The 20588-nt window shown below is 36.2% G+C and overlaps 1 protein-coding gene across 1 annotated transcript in view; it reads right to left on the reverse strand.

The window, feature by feature from the left end:
* Dmd (dystrophin) overlaps positions 1–20588 on the reverse strand; it is a 2373110-nt gene that overhangs the window by 1381675 nt on the left and 970847 nt on the right. Inside the window, exons 28-29 of the mRNA XM_017795501.2 lie at positions 8472–8606; positions 5530–5679 (exon numbers count right to left, since the gene is read on the reverse strand). Of these exons, the coding sequence (XP_017650990.1) occupies positions 5530–5679; positions 8472–8606 (285 nt within the window). The remainder of the gene's footprint in view (positions 1–5529; positions 5680–8471; positions 8607–20588) is intronic.

Genomic DNA, 20588 nt, shown 5'->3' on the forward strand with positions numbered 1-20588 from the left:
AATAGTTACCTCAATTATATCTGTCCATTTATCTATTCTGGTATATTTATCTTAAGTAAGATATTCCACTGAGTGAACAATTTTTCATAATTACCTGGAACAATTACATAGTCTCTGTAGCTTCTAATTTTACCATGCTAAAGCTGTGACTATGCTTTTCATTGTAAAGGATTTATACATGAAGGTTAATATCAAAATAGAGCTAACCAATTGAAATTTTGTTTTTTCTTCCTGTTTCCAGACACTGTTTCCTTTTATTCATCTTTATTTTTATTCAGTATTAATACTTTCAAACTTATGATGTAAGATTTCCCCATAAATTGAAAAGCTAAGGTAAGAGCAGTGTCACAGGCCTGCAATCCTAATACTCAGGGGACTGATAAAGGAAGATCACAAGTTTAAACCTAGCCTGAGCTACAAAGCCTAGCTAATCCCAAGAGAAACTACTCCTCATATCTATAACAGGACTCATATGGATATCACAATATGCAGATGTGCAATTTCCTTATATGAAATGCCTGTGCTCACATGTACATATACATCTCATCCTATATATTTTTACATAGTCTCTAGATTGCTTATAATGACATCCAATGAAGATAATATAAAAATGCGTAACATAGAATGCTGTTTAGGGAATATTGTTAAGAAAAATAATCCACACATGTTCACTATAAATACATATTTTTCCAGGTTTTTTTTTAATCTGAAGGTGTTTGTATCTGTGGATATATAATCTGAAGATACACACAGCCAGTCTATGATAGTCACTTCTAATAGGTAGTTTTTATCTTTAATATAAGCCAATGACCATTGTGGTGAAATGCTGATACAACTTGGAGGCAAGTACAAAGACATTTGAACCTAAATGTTCACAAGCCTCTTGAGAGTTTTGTGGATGTTGATAATCTTTTCGTTTGTATTGAATGGAGATACAGAAGGTTCTGTACCAAAAGACTATGGTGGAAACTGAAAGAGAATATAGAGATCAGTCAGATTAGTACTGAGGCCTCGGTAACCATTTTATTCTAGTTACTATTATTATGCATTTTCTATTTTACTAAAACATGCAACTTGATTCCTCAAGTAGAGAATATAGTTATAATATTCATTAAAATTCTGTGATTTTATATGACTTTCAGAGCTGCCTTCTGATTTCTTAAATATCCTTCAAATTGTTTCTTAGAGGAAGAAATATAGTCATACGATTATGAAGAGAGAAAGATGCCTTTTAAAATGCTTGAAATAATTTATTACTTATTGGAATGCAAACTCATATTCTGAAATTAGGAATGAGATCTAGCACATCACTTTTAAATATTCATGGGCAATAAAATCTCTGACTGATTGATTCTACAGGCAATTGAATGTTACCTAAGCTCTGCATAATTGCAGCTATAAGAAACATTTGGTAGGCAATAAAAACTCCTACAAACCTCTGACATAGGCATTTAATAGAGAATAAAATGGGCTAAGACTCATGTTTGGATGAAAGTACAATTTGCTTATTATGGAAAATATGTTTTTCTTCATCAAAATGAGAAAATAATGACTTAAGCAAACTTTTCAAATTTTGCTATCATCTATTTCTTTCTCTGGTCCCTCAAACAGTATGTCCTGACTAGTTAATCAGTCAGAATATTCAAAGAAATGAGGTAACTGACAAATTATTACACATTTCTCAGTTACCTGAATAATACGCAATTTTGTTCATACCCATTGCTTAACTCAAAGCTTTAAATTCACATCAGAATATTAAATAGCACAATAGAATTTGAAGATATTCTCAAACACAATATAGTTTTCATTAATGTAAAGCACCAAGTGTACTTAGTTTTACTGTCAAATAAATATGAACTGATTACGCACTAATACCTTTATGAAAATATAGTCAAGACTCGTGGTGGTTTAAAGTTCATTTTTTGCATGTAAATGTAGTGTTATAGCCTTCTGCTTACGTGGTTATTGAAGTAGATGTGGAAAACATCTAACATTATTGTGTAGAATATAATTAGCTCCTTTTTAACCATTTTACACTTTTTTTCTCCCTTTTTATTCATTTAACTGAAAGTACTTCATCATTAGTTTTCTGATTCAGTGCATGTCCTTTGACATTTTCACAATGATTTTCTGCTCAATAAGGAGTGTATGCTTGATATAGTAACAGATTTAGTGAAACTGTATATGATTCACTATATTCACATATTTCACATATCCATTTCTTACAAGGTATGTGCTCTGGTATACAATCCAGTCAAAACAAATTTTTCATTATTTTTGAATATATATTGTTATCTTGGCTCCACATCAAACACTTTCAATGCAATATCTTGCATTTTTGTCACAAGAACTCTATGGAAAAGGATTAGAAGATGGGACTCTACAGATGAAGATAAGACATACTTCAAATACAGTACTTGAAGCAATGGAGCAGGAATTGACCTGGAAGCCTTATAATCTAAGTTTGGCTCTTATAATATCAGATGATAATACATAAACTGCCAAGGGAAAAAAACAATCAGTGGTCCAACTCAGCCCTAAAGCCTGAAAAACCCTAATGACTGGAGTGACAAACTAATTCTATTGGTGTAGTAGTGGCACTGTTATCTGGGTGGGGGTGGGGGGTTCGAACCAATAGCTATCTAATAGGACTTGAAGCCCCCTCAGTTGGGGTGAACTTATGGGTTGCACTGTAACCTCAGTCAAGTACACATGGGAGGAGAGGATGTAGATTATAGAGAAAAGAAATATCTCTAGACAAATGAAATTTCTTACTTTATGCTAAATATCTATTCTTATAGAAAAGCATACTGTACATCCCTCATCAAAGAAGCTTCTTTTTGAAACAGATGGAAACTATTTCAGAATTACACAACTGGTCAGACACAGAGAATATACATCTGAGAGATGCCCAGTACTAGATGTCACATGTACAGTTGAACCTCTAACAACTAAGGTTAATGGAACAGAGTGGAACAAGGGATAGAGAGAAAACTAATGCATCCCTCAACATACACCAGTAAATCTTCCTTGTACAGTGGAGTCTGATGCACATGGCAGACCACAACTGCCTATGTCTTAAAGAATAAGAGACTACAGAGTGTGTATCCATGTTTAGGACTCCTATTTTGAACCTCACCCACCCATGGCTCATAGACCAATGCAGAAGAAGGGGTAGAAAGATTATAAGAGCCAGGGCTCATACATGAATACAGGGAAGCAGAGACTTTAAGGCTACTGAAGTACATGTGAACTTGTGGCAATGGTGGCATCAAGAATAGGACCCATGCCAACTCAATTGAACAAGGGCCCAGAGGGGAGGAGAGAGATGATTGGCAGGTAAGCCTTACACTTAGAGCATTGGAGGCTGGTTTCTGCTGGGTGGGGGAGAGTATACCTTGCACATGATCTCTGGATGGAATAACTGCATTCCAGTAGACGAACTTCCACTGAAGGGCATCTGGGAGCAAATACTTAACTAGATAGGACTTATTATGTGTGGCAGAGTACATGAGGTCTGGTGGGAGAATGGGGGAGGCATGGATGAGGGAGGGGTCTGGGTTTGACTGAGAGCTGTTGTATGAGAATACAGAAGCTCAATAAAAAAATTTAAGTCACCTGGAATCACCACATATACAATGAATTATTTAGTAGTGATTGTTATTCTGTCCACCCAAGATTTTTGGCAGCATCATCTGTGTATAGAATCTGCCTAGTTCTATGAAGCAGCTTTGTAAAACATCACCTTGCTTCCCCAAATTCTACAGCACATTCTGCAGTTAGCTTCCCAGTGAATCCAGTGTGTATACCTACCAATTTCACAGGAACTTCCACAGCATCCTCAAAAATATATGTCCCTATTTATTTCATGAACATCCTACTCTAATATTTCCAATACAAAAGCGTAATCCCAAGCAATACAGGTTAATTCTTGGCAGGACCCTTATACAGGGCTCTCTTTCAGGGTTTTTTAGTTGTTTTTACAAAAGTATTTCCCAGTGAATAAGTATTACCCAGTATTACAACTTTGCAATGAACTTCTCCTGTTAAAATGTCTGTGTAGTTTCTATGTGCTGTTTGGGCTTTAACTAAAGGAATTATTCTAATCAGGTTTTGGACCACATACTAATAACTCAGTACATATTATAGTAATGTGAATGTTGTGTTGAATTTTCACAACTGAGGGGGTCTTTATTAAAATATTTGGGATAAGAAGGGTTTTGGGTTTTGTAATATAACTGCATATAGATTACAAGACCTGGTTAGAGAGTTGTCTACTCCTAACAAGAGAATTGATGGACAGTGGACAATGCTGAGTATTAGGAATTGCTTTATTTATAGTTTAGCCAAGTTGTATTTTCCAGTGTGACTTTGGATTTGTTAGGTTGAATTATAACTTCTTACCTGATAAAAACAGTTAAGTATTTATAAAGGAAATTTCAATTTCATAACAAAATCCAAGACTCATCTTCTATTTAGATCAAGGAATATGTACTTTGATTTATATCCAGTAACAGTGAACCAAATAGTGAAAGACAAAAGGACTGTCTGGAATCACCCTTTTACAATGCCTAATCTCTTATGCTCATATGGAAAAAAAAAAAGATAAGAGCAAGTGGGAGTTTTATACTTAAAGAGCAAGTGGGAGTTTTATACTTAGGAATTGTCCCCCCTCCCGTATAAAAGCATGTAAAATTTCCTCTCACTTGAAGAGTAAAAAATATTTCTTCCCCTCTCCCTGGCCTGTGTGAATATCACTTAATATGTCCTGTCAACACGAGGAAAGAAATAGATTTTAAACTAAAATTCATAAATTACAAGCAGTCAAGTTTTCTTAAATACTAACCAAATTGTAAAACAATATCTCAAATCCAGATGTACTCAGTAAATTAATATAAAGCTATAAATGTCATTATGAATCAGATTTATTCTCTTCCTGAAAATTCCCCATTTTTTAAAATTTATGAGAGCATGTAAAACATTGTCTGAGTAGGAGAAATATGCTACTTTGCTTAAAATTGGATTAGAAAAATCATGACATATATGAGTACTCAGTTTTGATATATCTTAATTCTACATGACAACATTTTCTATTTTTTGAAGGATAGGTAATGCTGATGTTACTAATGTAAACTTGTCTACCAACAAATTATGTGGGACCTTAAAGAATGTGTGTAGAGTGGAAACAATGGAAAAGGACAGAAAGCAAAACATGACAGAGAAAGAGAGTGAAGGAAGTGATAGGGAAAGTTAGCCAGGTATACTGCTTGTGCTGGGGTTAGAAAATTAACAGTGCTCTGTGAAGATTCATCTTAAGCATGGTATTTTTCTTGATGGGTTTCAGCTTCCTGTTAAAAGTCAGTTTTCAGTCTAATAGTAAAACAAGTAAAATGCATACTACAGAAGTCAATCACTGCTCTAAAGCACCAAAACTAAAATGAAATGATTTTTTCATTTTATTAGAGAATGCTGTATCTCTTATAGATTTAAGAGAATTAGATTAAAGAGATTTTCCACTTATCTTCATACCTCTTCATGTAGCTCCCTCCAACGAGAATTAAATGTCTCAAGTTCCTCATTGATCAGTTCATCCATGACTCCGCCATCTGTTAGTGTCTGTGCCAATATGCGAATCTGATTCGGGTTATCTTCTGAATGTTGCATCAAATTTTCAAGAGACTAAAAAGCATTGGCAATAATTAATAGTTCTCTTCTTTTTCTAAGTTCATTGAATGAACATAAAATATTCAGTATCTTTTCATTTACATATAATTAAACCATAAGCAATTTAAAACATAATTTACTTGGTTTAATAAAACATGAAGAGACATTATTGTTTCAAAAAATATGAGACCGACCTCTCTCCTTTCTTTTTCACTGACTTACAACTGAATTGTGGACTGTACATTTTAAAAGTGAAACTGTTATAAATGTTAAGACCTATTGAGTCAAGTTTGTGTACTCAGATGTATATGACAGAATGTATGAAATCATGTGGGCAGGCTATGGAGGGGAGCAGATAGGGATGGGGTCTAAACATGATTAAGACATAATGTATGACATGGGCAAAAATACAATATAAATGTTCGTTGGAATAAATTGACTCACAGACATTCTCAGTGATGTCCACTACCCTAAAACCTTTAATGGTAAAGTGCTTAATTTCTCAAGGAATTTAGCAAATCACTAATGATGTGCACTTGATATGATTTGATGCATACACATGGAAGTTCATAAGCACAGTTCTTCAAATACACTCTGTCACTCTTCACTTGTTTTCACATAGACATAGACTGGAGATAAAGCAGCAGCCTTTGGAGTGAAAGTTTGTAGAAATGAATTTAAGTCTCTTTATTCTGAGAAAGGGACAGTGGAAAGGGTATGTGGAATTCATCATATGGTTAAACCATTATCATCTCTGGGGAGATGGATATCTCTCTCTCTCTCTGTCTATCTATCTATCTATCTATCTATCTATCTATCTGTGTGTGCCTGTGTTGAGAATTTTTTTTTTTGCTTTTATTTGTTAGGTTTTTTGTTTAACTCATCTCCTGATTTTGTATTACTTGCAGTCATGTAATCTTTAACTGACATATTGTCCAAAACACACACAGTTGCCTGGATAGAATATACAGAAAAAAAGAATCTCAGTGTGGAATTTAAGACATTCTAGGAAATAAGAAATCCAATATCATTTTACTAAACTTCAACTATATCTGTAAAATTAAGGATGGAAATATGTTCCAACAAATTTATTCAGTCATTTCTTGCTTTCCAAAACATGAAACTGTCTGAATAGTTACATGGATGTGCCCATTGTTCTTTAAATACTGAAGAGCATCAATATCTTTTGCTGTTAAATTTCATGAATCAAAATATAGTGACTTCCTAAATATTTTGTACAAAATAGCCCTTCTTACTTCTAAAGTCTATAGTAAAAATTCATCAGTTTTTTGGTACAAAACTGTTAGAAATGTTTTTTCTTATAAAACACGTCATTAATTTAACAAAAGTTGCACTTTGGAGATCTTTAACAGAGCATTTATTTTTTTCTGTCCTAATGGGGTGTATAAGCTATTAATTGAAAAGCGAAGCAAACTAAAAGTATATAGAAAAATTAAGGATGAAATTAAGATTTCAATTATGGAAATCTTCAGTAACAAGGAAATTTAGAAGTACTATATATTTTTCTATCCTTTAAAAAATGTTAGTCTTTTTCTACTCAAAAATTTTCCAAGAGGGATCAGTAGAAACATCACCAAAAAACATGCTTACATATAGTAATAGATATAATGTAAGTATTAATACTAACCTTTTTTCTCTTCCGTCATTTTAACATTTGTTGTGCCTCATCAATCTAATCTGAGTATGTCATATTATTCATGTGTCACTTAACAGGTTACATCAGAAATTTAATTTTCCAATGAATGCAAAAAAATGAGTATTTTGTAGGATAACCACATTATTAGAGTCATTTTTCTGGCTACTATCATTCTTATTGATGTGACAGGATTGCTTTGTCTTTTCTGGACTACTTATCACAGTATATCACACTATTAGTTTGGTTAAGGAATGGCTCTAACAAAGGATAACATGAAAACTAAAGTCTGCTTGAGACCCCCACAGATCGTTCTTGATACTTCTGGTTTTATCTTTCTTTCAGGGGGAAGGATAAGGAAATACAATAAAATGTTCAATTCTAATGCCTAAGAATCTAAAGGATTTCAGAGTGTCCTCACCCCTGAATCACTTCTGTGCCCTATTTTGCAGTAGCAAAGATGCTTTACTTCTCAAAGGGTCTACACACACTACATATGCATATATTGTATATTTATCATGTATAAATGGCAACCTGAAAGCAAACAAAATGCGTACAGAATGAATGGATAATTAAACATCAGCAGTTAGCATAATTCAAATCATATATATGTGTAACTCATTTTCTTTTTAAAATCCTCAAAATAAAACTAGAATATGTTCTAAAGTCTTATGACAGTATAAGTGATATACTTCTGGTAACTATGCATGTATATTTAATACCTTAAAACACTTAGTAAGAGAATTTAAGATAATTTTACAGTGTGTTACAATTCAATAAATATATCTTTTAAACTGCAACAGTTTCACATTAGCATATAGCTTTTTGGCATTCCCCCAAAGCAACTTTTCACATTGAAACCATACTCAAAAGTGTGTAGTAGATGTCAATAGGTAAAGCACATACACAGAGGTTAAGGACATATCAAAAGTCAAATACATTTTAAAAGAAGTCACTTAAAACCTCTATAAATCCTTGAGACATACAATGATCTTCAGGGGGACAAAGGCATTTGCTGAAAGTGCCAGAAATGAAGAACGCACAGTGGCTATACCATCTGCTAGCTTTTTTACAACTTTATCTTCCATTTGGGACTAAACTGTTTTCAATGCTGTATACAAGGTTTTATCATTCATATGAATATACAACTTACCTCTAGCACCTCGGTGATTTCCTCAGCTCCTGCAGGAACATTTTCAGTAGTTTTTAGTTTCATTTCTACCTCATTGAGCCATTTGTTTGCCTTCTCCAGGTATGACAATAACTCATGCCAACATGCCCAAACTTCCTAAGAAACAAACACATAATGCTGATTAAATATTTTCCCAGAAAAGTGAATAGGAACTTTCCCTACGAAATTTTAAAACTTCTGAAATGGGAACATTTAATTTTCCATAGTTCAACTTTCTTTTCCACTAAACGACTTAAAATGAAAGTAGGTTCTCTGAACATGTAATACCTCTGTAATTATAAGTCATTAAGGAAACAGATTATTGCATGAATATATTCAACATCCAGTGATTTGCTTTTTAAATCTGGATATTCACTAACACTGCAATCTTGGAAATAAAAAAATAAATAAAAACATATTCTAGAATGGATATGTAAGTCTAAATTCCTCAAACATCAGCAATTATCTCTATTTTGTGACTTTCAAATTTACCAAAAAAACAAATAATTTCACATTTAAAATTGAAACATATATTTGACTCTTTCTTTCCTGGTATTAAAAAAAACTATTTGATGTCTATATTACCAAAAAAATCACTGTATTTTGTGAAAATCTTAGACTTCATTCTAGTGATTTTGTGTTGGCCTCCATAATAATAGAAAGTAATTGGCTCAATTTTACTACTTTCACTTCTATTTGCTCTTAAAATTTGCAGGGAACATTCTCACAAATACGCACTTCTTCTAATATTTCTTATTATTTCTTTGTAGTACTATTTCAAGAGTATGATGGATTTCAAAGTGGCCTTTGATATACATTTTAAAATTGATTTTTATTTGGTACACAAATAAAAATACTTTAGCATTTTTAAGAGAAAATTTAGAAGAGGATATTTAAGATCTGAAAATATGGGAAGGATATCTCAAATAAAAGTATCTGTATGCCAGTTTGTGGTCCATGCCTGTAATCCCAGCACCAGAGAGGCAGAGGCAGTTAGATCCCTACAAGATCAAGGCAAGCCTAGGATGCTGTACATAGGGAGCTCCTGACCAGCTAATGCAACATAATGAGATCCAGTTCAAAAATAATTGTGGGGGCTGCAGAGACAGCTAGGTGTTTGAGAGCACTGGCTGCTCTTGCAGAGAAACCAGGTTCGATTCCCAGTATCCACATGATGGCTAACCATCCATAACTCCAGTTCCATGGTATCTGAAGCCCTCTTCTGACATTCGCGAACATTGCAAGACTCAGCTGCTCTTACATATATGCAGGCAATACACTCAAACACATAAAATTAAAAAAATCAAGATAGAAATAACCCCAATATCCTCTTGAGATAAAAGCACCTTGGGCTTAGTCTTCCTCCTTCTCATTCTGCTGGGGACACAAACTTGAGTTCATAGGCTTTAACATATAAGACACAAAGAATGAACTCCAGAAGGCATGTGGCTATGAGGTGAGGCATAGGCAGGTGAAGGTAGGAGAGGTGGGTCTAAAGATAATCAAATGATCAAAATGTATTTTATGAAATGCACAATAATTCAATAGTTTAAAATTTTTATTTTTTGCTAGCGATATGAATATTCAAACGACTATTAACCATTCTAAGTAAGGTGAACATTTACATATTGAAGAGACTGTGAAATAGTGTTCCTATGACTTTAAAAATATACTTGATAAATTAAGCTGTAATCTTAAGCATGTATTTCTGGAAAGCCTTGTCTCATGAGAAAGTTTATGCAAGAATTCTTGCAGAGGAGTTATCTCCGGAATGTTGGTACTCCCCTACTTTCTCAGGAGACACTTGTTCTCCCTAGAAGGCATACTATGGTGATAATGGTATCTTGTTCATCTTTTACTGAACTACTATATTGCGGCCACTTTATTATTATTCATGTTCTATAAATATTCATCTGTAACTCTAATGAGTATGAGTATATAAACAGTTGTCTGTGCTCTTGGCACTCGTACGTGGATGAAAAAATAAGAGTAAAGGAATAAAACAGAAGGAGTCCACTGGTCTCTTTTTCAGTTCCCTGATAATCCACTCAGGTCCCTGTGGCTGCACCCCTGGTGGCCACAATATACATTGCAACTCAATATCTTTTTTTCAATATATATGTTAGAAACATTTTCTCATGGCCAATATTAACTGTTTCAAGAATGAACGTTTAAGCACTTTTTGAAATAAACACAAAAGAAAGAATATTTAAATATCCACCAGATAAATATACTGTATCACCTTTACAAAAAAAATAACATAAGGAATAAAGAACCTAAAGGACAAGGTATGGTGTCACACTTCTTTAATCCCAGCACCTGGGGGGCAGAGGCAAGTGAATCTCTTTGAGACTGAGGCCATCCAGGTCTACATAGCAAGTTGCAGGGCAGATGGGGCTACAAGGAGACCCTGTCTCAAAATAAAGAATTAAAAATAGATTCTTCATCATAGAGTAATATGGATGAATCTTATAGAAAAAGCATTTGGTGTAATGAACAAGCCCTAATATTACTTTACCGTATCCTGTAATTCTCAAATAATAAATTTAAGAACTTAATGTTTTGATTTCACACTTTTTAAGCAAAGGAATAATAACAATACATTTATAGATTTTTTATTATAGCTGTTGCTTAAATGGCAAGAAGGTGAGAAAAGGGATAAGACTATGACAAAATTTATTCTTTACTGGGTTTGGGATTATGAATTTTACACAAATATGTTAGTAAAGTAAAAATAATGGTGCTTTCACCATCACCTTCTCTCACCCTGACAGTACCATCAAAACCACATCCTACAGAAAGAGTTTTATTTAAGGAAATCTAAAAAAAATCACTTTTCCCACAGTTCCCCTGAGTGCAATGTCCTTACCAATAAAAGAAGATATTCTATGCTTCTCTGATAAAAATAGTATTTTGAGCTGCCTGTCAACCTAACAATTTTCTATACTTTCTTGTTATTTTATACACAGTTTATTCTCCATAAATAAATTGTTTCATTTCTATAACAAAAGTGGTAGAAATCTGACATCTGTGTCACTTGCAGTTCTTACTGGACTACAGGATGTCTTGTTTCTGGGCAAATATCCCAAATGGGAAGTAGAGGCATCACCTAAAATACCTGAGGGTCCACTCATCAAAGAAGTTTCTGCACCAGACAAAGACTATTATCAAGAACCACAACTGGTCACACACAAACATTTTCTATGAATTTCCCAGGCCCAAGAGAGACATTGAAAATGCAACCTCTACACCTAAGGCTCATGAAACATACAACAGGCGTAAAGAGGTCACTAATTAATCTATCAGTTCTCATTAATGAGGCTCCTTCATGCAGTAGAGGACCAGGAACACAAAATGTCACAAATGGCTAAAGTGTAGAGATTGAGAGCGTGAAGAGTGCTGGTTCTTGGACAGGACTCCTATATTAAACTTCACCCACCCAAGGTTCAGGGAGCATTGTAGAAGCGGGGGGCAGAAAGAGTGTAAGATGCAGGGAGGAGGTACACAACCATAGGGAAATAGAGTCCTACAAGCTTCTGGGACCACACTCATATGCATCTACAACAATGGTGTCAGCTTACCCAAGTCCAATGCAAACTCAAGCAGACAAAAACTTAGCATAGAACTGGGGAAATGGATCACAGACCCCAATCCTAGTTGAAGAAATATTGGCAACTAATTACTCCTAGGAGAGGAAGAGCTGATGTTCCTAAAGCAAGGGACTCCATCTAGATAAGCTAACCAAACCTCAGTAGATGAACTTGCACTGAGGATTTTCTGGGGACCCTAACTTGAAACAATAAGCCTTAACAAAAATGAAAGAATGTATGAATTCCAATGGGGGGGTATAGGAAGGTGCCAGTGGGGACAGGGGTATAAAATTGATGAAGATTGATTGAAATATACAAAATATACAAAAATTCAATGAAAACAATTTTTTTAAAATTATAGACTAGGGGTTGGAGAGATGGCTCAGTGGTTAAAAGCATTGACAGCTCTTGCAGAGGACCCAGGTTCGACTCCTAACACCCACATGGTGGCTATGAACCATCCTTAACTCCAGTTCCAGGGGAATCTAAAGCCCTCTTCTGACCTCCAAGGCATTGCACAACACGGGTGCACTCACATACATGCAGGCAATACACTCATACACATAAGATAAAAATAATAAATAAAACATTTTTTTAAATTATAGACTAATTTGTTCCTTCACAGAATTTATATATAAATATCTACTCAAATGGAAAATACCCAACAGTATGTCCGAGCTTTGAAGTTAAGGGGATGCGACTGGTAATGTCTTATTAACTTTAGTGTAGATTGAGGTAATAAAGTATGTTGACCTATCTGTCAGAATGGATAGATTCTTGTATCCTCAATGCATTTGAAGGTCACAGCTGGACAAGCTGAGTACACCACTTTTACTGGTCTCCTTTACAGAATAAAATACACTCTTCAATCTTCAATTGGATTGATAATGTACTGAAAACTATTATGCTTAATCAGAGTTACACTGTGACATTATATGGAGTAAACATGACTTTCAACGATCTGATGAAGACTCCATTTGACAGTAATAAAGAGACGTCTGCTCAGAAAGTTAAGCAAATCTTTCCTATTTGTGGGGCAGATAAGAGTTAAAAAATTAATCCTTCAACTGTGTATGGTTTTTCTTTTTTCTCTTTTTTTTTACAATGATGGGAGTTGAACTCAGGGCCTTATATATTTGGCAAGTACATTTCTTTTGAGACAGGCTCTCTCTGTAGCGCCAGCTGACCTCTGATTGCTATGTAGACCAGGCTGGCCTTGATCTCACAGATATCATCTGTAACTTCCTCCCAAATGCTGGGACTAAAGGCATGCACCACCACACTGGGCTGGACTCAGCTATTTCTGTTACATTGAGCTAGACTCCCAGCTCTCAACTGGATCCTTTTCCAGGATCTAAAAGCAGATCATTTTTCTAATTAGGTGGGTCTATTAAGGAAGGGTTGGTTGTTATGGATTCCCAGTTCAGAGGTTTCTAGGACAACTTTTTGCAAATTTGCCAATTTCTGAGAAGAATGCAGGATTTATTAATTATGGTAATGACTTTCATAATATGTGCACGCTCTGGACAAATGACTTTTACTGAACATTCCAACTGAAACCTTAATCTTGTTTTATCTGGTTCATTAATAGATAAGCTCACTGAACATTTGGTTCCTCTTCTAACCCAAACATAGAGCTCAGAATGCATCCTTGCCCTTGGCTCAGGACAATGTATGAATGTGTCTATGGATGTGTTTTATGCCAAGCTTTAAAAATAGCTGGTATTCCTTAGAAACAATGAGGAAATTATCTCTCTTCTTGAAAACAACAGGGATTAACTTGATAACATCTGTTTGTGGTTGTGTTTGTATGTGTGTGTGTGTGTGTGTGTGTGTGTTAGTGGGTCAGGTCCAGTTAGCCCTAAAAGGGATACCTATATCAAATCCTCTCCTCCCAAGGCTCAGGGATCACTTGTGTGTGTGTGTCTGCATCTGTGTGTATGTGTGTGTGTGTTGTCCTAGTTCAATAGAGGTTGGATAAGACAAGTCCACTTTTATTTTCCTAATTCATACTGGAAGTACTGTTTCAATAAAATATAGAGGAAGGTCCTTTTTCAAAAGCATCGTTCTCAAAGTAATCTCGGGGAACAGGTGCTTAGGCCTCCTCTTGCCTTACATGGATGCTAAGAATCATACTGTTTTTATAAAGGCATAACATTAATGGAATATTAAAGTTGAATAATGATGAGGGGGGAGGTTAAACAAGATACCCGGTAATGACCAAAACATTGAGAAAAGAGTTTAAAAATTTCAAAGGAATATGGTAAAAGTGTATTGGAAAAGATCAGCTAAAAACTTGCTCAGTATTGCAAGTTACCATGAAAACCTGAACAGCCTTTTCAGGGGGTTGAAAATTTTTATGAATAAATGCAAGTGAGGATAACTTATAGAAAGAAGAAACAGGATAATTATCACAGAATAAAATAGAAGAAAAACTATTGGCAATCAAGAAAAGGTTATTCATAGAAAAGAAGTATCTTCCTTTCTTATACTAATACGAGAAGATCTATACCCAGAAACTGGGTGAGAGGAGGAGAATTTCAAATAACTTTTTCCTTAATTTCACTTCGGTTAGTATTGCTGGATTCCCGATATTAAATTAAACTTCTGGAAAACTTGAATGTTTGTATAAAGTATGATATTGAAATTTAAATTTGATTACATTTTAAATTCTAAGAGTGAATAAAAGTTATGAGATCAATTTCAAATATTAAGAAGGTCAACACCAAAAGAAAGCCCTTTACTAGGCAGAAAATTGATTTTCGTTGATCGGTTTAGTTGGTGGGAATTTAAAACTACTTATTCCTTATTACTCAAAAGATGACACTTAATGAACAAATAATAAATTTTTAATTTGTTTAAGTGAGGAAAAAGAATTACACAAAACAGAAAAAAATATGAAAAAGAAATAGTATATTTATATATCGTAAATACTAAGAATGAAAATATGGTCTTTAAAAATTATTAACACACATACATGCAATTATAGAGAAATATATACACATACAAAAAGATTTAAGTTGTAAACTGTTAAAAGAATTGAAGAAGGGAAAGGCAAATGTTATAAATTAGTCTAACCTGAGCATATAGAGGATAGACTATAAAAATTTTATTAGACAATCAAAAAACGTTACAGAATACAAAGACTCCACAGATATAATGAAAATGCTCTTAAAAAATGTTGTTGTTTGAATGAAAATAAGCCCAGTAGGCTCCAAGTAGTTAAACACTTTGTCAGTTGGTGACACTATTTAGGGAAGGTCGTTCCTAGAACATTTGGGAAGTTTGGCCATGCTGGAAGAAGTTTGCCACTGGGAAAGGGTGTCGAGAGTTCTTACCCTGCCCCACTTGCAATTTCTCTCTCAGCTTTCTATGCCTGCATGATGATGTGAACTCTGAAACCGTAAGACAAATAAACTTTTCCTTCTCTAACTTGACTTGGAAATGGTTATCACAGCAATGTAATAAGAAACTAATACAGAAGTTAGTACCAGAGAGTGACCTCTTGCTGTGAAGAACCTAGCCATGCTGTATTTGGGACTTTGGAAATTTGGACTAGAAAATTACATTAACATAGTAAGCACAGCTTAAAGGGAAAATCTATTAGGAGCCTGGAAGAAAGTAGTGCTGAGACCAATGTAGTTGTTAGGAGGAAATAAGAATTTAAGCAGCAATATTTTGTCAAGGATATTTTGGCAAAGCATTTGGTTACTATCACTCTGCCCACAGTCTAAGATTTCCTATTAGGTTATAGTAAAATGAAATGTACTAATTCCTGGAGGGAATTACATGGTAGCCTAACATAAAATTGTTGGGGTGGTTATTAATGGCAAATATTATGCAGATCTACAAAGGAAAAGTGCTAGTCTGGCAGAAAGAAATACCAAAAGCACAGTTTGGATAGAAAGAAAAGAGCCCTAGGAAGCTTGATAACCTTGGAGCCAAGGTGTGCTAAAGAAATTTGAGTCATTGAGTCTTTGCAAAGGAAATTTGAGTCATTGATGGGAGGCCTTCAGATTTGCATTGGAACAGTTGAGAAAGAACCCTCAGGGGGTAAAACCCCACCCAGATAAGCTTCCAACTTGTAAAAGGAGAAAGTCTAAGGAATTTTCCATGCCTAGAAAATCACTATATGTGAAAAAGCAGCTAGTAATGTGGATGAAGCTGTCCTAGCTCCATCCCAAGCTGGGATCTTCACCTGGGGCTACTTTTAGAGGCATGAAAGATACAAGAGTAAGGGCATCATTGTTTCTTTGTCAAGAGTTTCAGAGACCTACTGTGGTCAGTCTGTATTAGGGGAGTTCCTGCGTGAAGAAGTAAGGCCCTAGGAGGCCAACAGGCTCAGAGAGGCCATGGTAAGAAACTGATGATGAAGCCTGGTTGTCCATGGAGACCCTAAGAGGATGGATATGCCAAAGCCGTGAGACATCTGTAAAGGAGAGTTGTATACTGGAATTTTTACAGCCCAAAAGAGAGATGTATATTGCATGCAACAAGACTGGAAGTGCTAAGCCACTGAAGTCCTTTGGAACTAAGTCCTAGACATCAGACATAAAACTGGAGGATTTGGTGTTTGCCCTGTTAGGTCTCAGTCTTGTTTCTGATTGGTATTTCCCAACTACACTTCTATTCCTCCCTTTTGGAATGGTAATGTGTATTATGTGCCATTTATGTTGGAAGTATATAGTTTGCTTTTTGATTTTGCAGGGGGTTGCAATTAAGTCAGTACCTTAAGTCTCAGAAGAGACTTTGGAACCTGGACTTTTGAACAGTGTTCAGACTCTTAAAGTCTATGGACTTAAAAGTTGGACTAAATGCATTTTTCATTATGATATGGTCAGGAGTTTGTGGGAGAGAAGGAGTAGAATCTGGCAATTTAAATGAGAATGTTCCCCATACATTCCAAGTATGTGAACACCTGGTCAGTTGGTGGCATGTTTGGGGAAAGTCATGGAATATTTAGGAGGTATGGCCATGCTGTAAGAAGCAGGTCACTGGGGAGGCGGGGTTGAGCGTATATAGTTTGCCCTCTTTCAATTGGTCTCTCTCTCTCCTTCCTATACCTGCTTGAAAATGGGAGCACTCAATTTTCTGCACTAGCTGCCTCCTGCTATGGCACTCTGCCTTGCTGGACTCTTATCCCTCTGAAACCATAAGCCATACACTTTTTTCAGTAAATTACCTTTGTCATGGTGTTTTGTCATAACAACAGAACAAATAACTAATACAGGGAAGATGATTAGATTGAGAAATGAAAATCATCAAAACAAAATAGAGAATCACTATAGAAGGAAATAATATATCTGTTCTCATTAACATAATAGGAGACAAAGTAAAAATGCACAGAAATCTACACCTTGACAAAATAGAGCAAAACTATGGAGTATAGTAGACAAAGAGAAAATTAGAAGGTGCCAGACAAAATAATAAAGTGACTACAATTTGACAGGAATCTTCCTAACAACACGGAATTTCAAGAGATGATGGAATAGTATTTTCAACGTTAGAAAAAATAACTGTCTATGTAATTATATGTTCAACTAGCTTATTATTCAATAGCAAGAGAAGTAAAGACATTTTCAGCCATGTAATATCTGAGACAACTTGTACTTGCATTCAATATAAGAGCCAGTAGAAAACTGAAGACAGATGCAAAGAGAAGGATAAAGCCACAGAAATGGGTAAAATGGCACTGTCAACTCTAAATGAGTATTATCTAAAATAATACAATAACAGCAACAACAGTATGGATTAAGTTGCGGAGAGCAACATATAGGTTGCTAGGCAGGTTTATATACCATGAATTCGGTGAGAGGAAAATAAAGTTATGTTATCCTAATACTTTTGGCAAACTATTGGTACACAGATGTATAGAAATGGTTATTGTTCCAAGAGGTCCAGTGGTCAAATAATTTAGTGCACAGTACTTATACAGAGATAATAGTAAACAAAGAATATTAATGCTAACAGGAAGATTTAGGTACATAAGGATATCTGAGTATTGTATTTAAATATGTGAAATTTCCTGGGTACAAAATTTGTTTTTCCTTTATGTGAGATCATAGTACTTTAGCTGCGACTTTGTTGATATTCTTAGAAGGCCATTCCTTTTCCTTTCCTTTCCTTCCTAGTCTCTTTTCTTTTCTTTTTTAATACAAAATGCTATTTTATTGAAGGATAAGTTGTACCAAAAAAATCAAAAGTTCAGTGAAGAGGTAACTGTGCAGCAATTTACTGAATGTCCTGTGCTTACAGATTCAGCATTCAAAAGAAAAGTCATTCATGGGACCTATCGTCCTCTCTTCTTCCATTCATTTTCTGTGTTCTTTGATTTCTACACACCAAATCCTAATCTGATTTCTTTTCTCTGGGAAACTTCTCCCATTCTTATTTTTGTGTAAATTTTTTATTGAATTTTTGTGTATGTAACACAGAACATCTTAATCAATCTTAATCATCATTACAACACCTTCCCCCTTGGCACCTTCCCATAGCTCCTATTAGAATTTATACATGCTGTCATTTGTGTTAAGGCCTATTCTGTCAAGTCAGATGTCCCTCTGTGCAAGTTCATCCATTGGAGTCTGGTCAGCTTAAGAAACTCAGCTATTCCTCACCCAGCAGTAATCAGCTGTCAATAATTTTTCGACTAAGATTGGGGCTTGTTGCCTGTTTCCAAAGTTCTGTGCTGGGCTTTTGTCTGCTTGTGTTTGCATTGGTCTAGTGCACTGTGACCTGGATGTTCCTCTGACCCTGTGACAAGAAGCCATGGTCCTGCCTCCTCCCCATGTTTTGCAGAAGGAGTTAAGACCATTACCTCTTCCAGCCAATTGGCTGACCATAGCTACTTGAAGAGGAGGGACTAAGGGTATATAAGCCTGGAAAAGCACCAGGCGGCTCTCTTGCCATTTTGTGTGGCTGTTGGGAAGCCACCCAGACTTATGCTAGGTGTGGAATTTTCAGCACAGCCATGAATTGAGGGGGCACCCATTCTTCTGCAAGTAAACCAGCACCCGTAGCTCAGTTAGCAAGTCCAATAAACTAGTTAAGGTCTTCCAAACAGTGGTTTTGGAGAATTCTTTCCTCAGGTTGTCATAAGGACAGTGGGAGGAGGGAATTGATGCCATGTGCTGCCTGGGGGGTCGAGATGAAATTACAGAAACCATCCAAGAACTAGGGCTGGTAAAGGTTTTCTGCCCCGCCCAGTGCCCTTTCAATAGCCCTGTTTGGCCTATCAGGAAGCCAGATGGCTCCTGGAGAAAAACTGTAGATTACCAGGCGTTAAATAAGGTGGTGCCTCACATTCATGCAGCAGTGCCCAACAGTGCACTGCTAACTGAATAGCTGATGCAGGAAATGAGGTCCTTCCATGCTGCAGTGGTCCTTGCTAATGCATTCTTTAATAGTCTCCTAGATGCTGAATCCCAAGATCAATTTGCATTCACATGGAATGGACAACAATGGACTTTGAGAATACATCCCCAAGGTTACCTCTACAGCCCCATGGTTTGTCACAGAATGGTGGCCCAGGACCTGACTCTATTACCCTGCTCTGCTGGATACCTTTAGCGTCAACTTGACACACCTGGGTTGAGGGAGCCTCAATTGGGGAATTTCCTCCATTGGACTGGCCTGTGGCCATGTCTGTGGGGCACCTTCTTGATTGTTCAGTGATGTGGGAGGGCCCAGTCCACTGTGGGTGGTGCCACCCGGGGTAGGTGGCCTGTGTTGCATAAGAAATCAGGCTGAAGAGGAGCCAGGGGGCAAGCCAGTAAGCAGTGTTCCTCCATGGCCTGTGCTTCAGCTCCTGCCTCCAGGTTCTTGCCCTGAGTTCCTACCTTGGGCTCCCTGATGAACTGTGGCCTGGGAGATGTAAAACAAATAAACCTTTACCTCTCTAAGTTGGTAGTGGTCAGAGTGATTTGTCACAGCAATGGAGAGACAAACTAGAAGAGAAATTGGTACCAGAGAGTGAGCATTGCTTGGACCAGTTATGGACAATGATGGCCTGGCTTGCGAAGCCTCAAAGGGAAGTGGAGACTTTGTGTGGTATTTTGAATTGAGAATCTGTGGATTCTGATTGGCTGGGGCTGAAGAATCCACTGTGATTAAGAAGAGACCAGAATCTCAAGTAAAACCTTTACTGGGACAACTGATGCTGGTTAGCGTGGGCTGAAAAATCAGCTCTAAGTGACAAGAGGCCCGCATCATTGTATTGAAGTGTTCTGGAGGTATTTCCTCATGGTCAGCACACAGAGGGGACCCAAGCCTCCATCTCAAGCTGGAAGCAGGACTTGGTAATGTGTAACAGTCTCTTGCATGGTTTTGGTATTAAAAGCATGAAGGGGTCAGAGAGAGCAGCTGAGGCTTGGCACCCTGAGAGGCCATGAAAAGCCATTATTGACAGTGCAGCCTCAGTTGCAGTGAAGACCCTAGAACTGAAAGAGTCCTGGAGATAATCTGAGGTGTTGCACCCTGAGAGCCCAGAAGAGGCTATTGGTGACAGTGA

Source organism: Nannospalax galili, unplaced genomic scaffold, assembly GCF_000622305.1.
Source record: "Nannospalax galili isolate Female #2095 unplaced genomic scaffold, S.galili_v1.0 scaffold7, whole genome shotgun sequence".
Taxonomy (NCBI): domain Eukaryota; kingdom Metazoa; phylum Chordata; class Mammalia; order Rodentia; family Spalacidae; genus Nannospalax; species Nannospalax galili.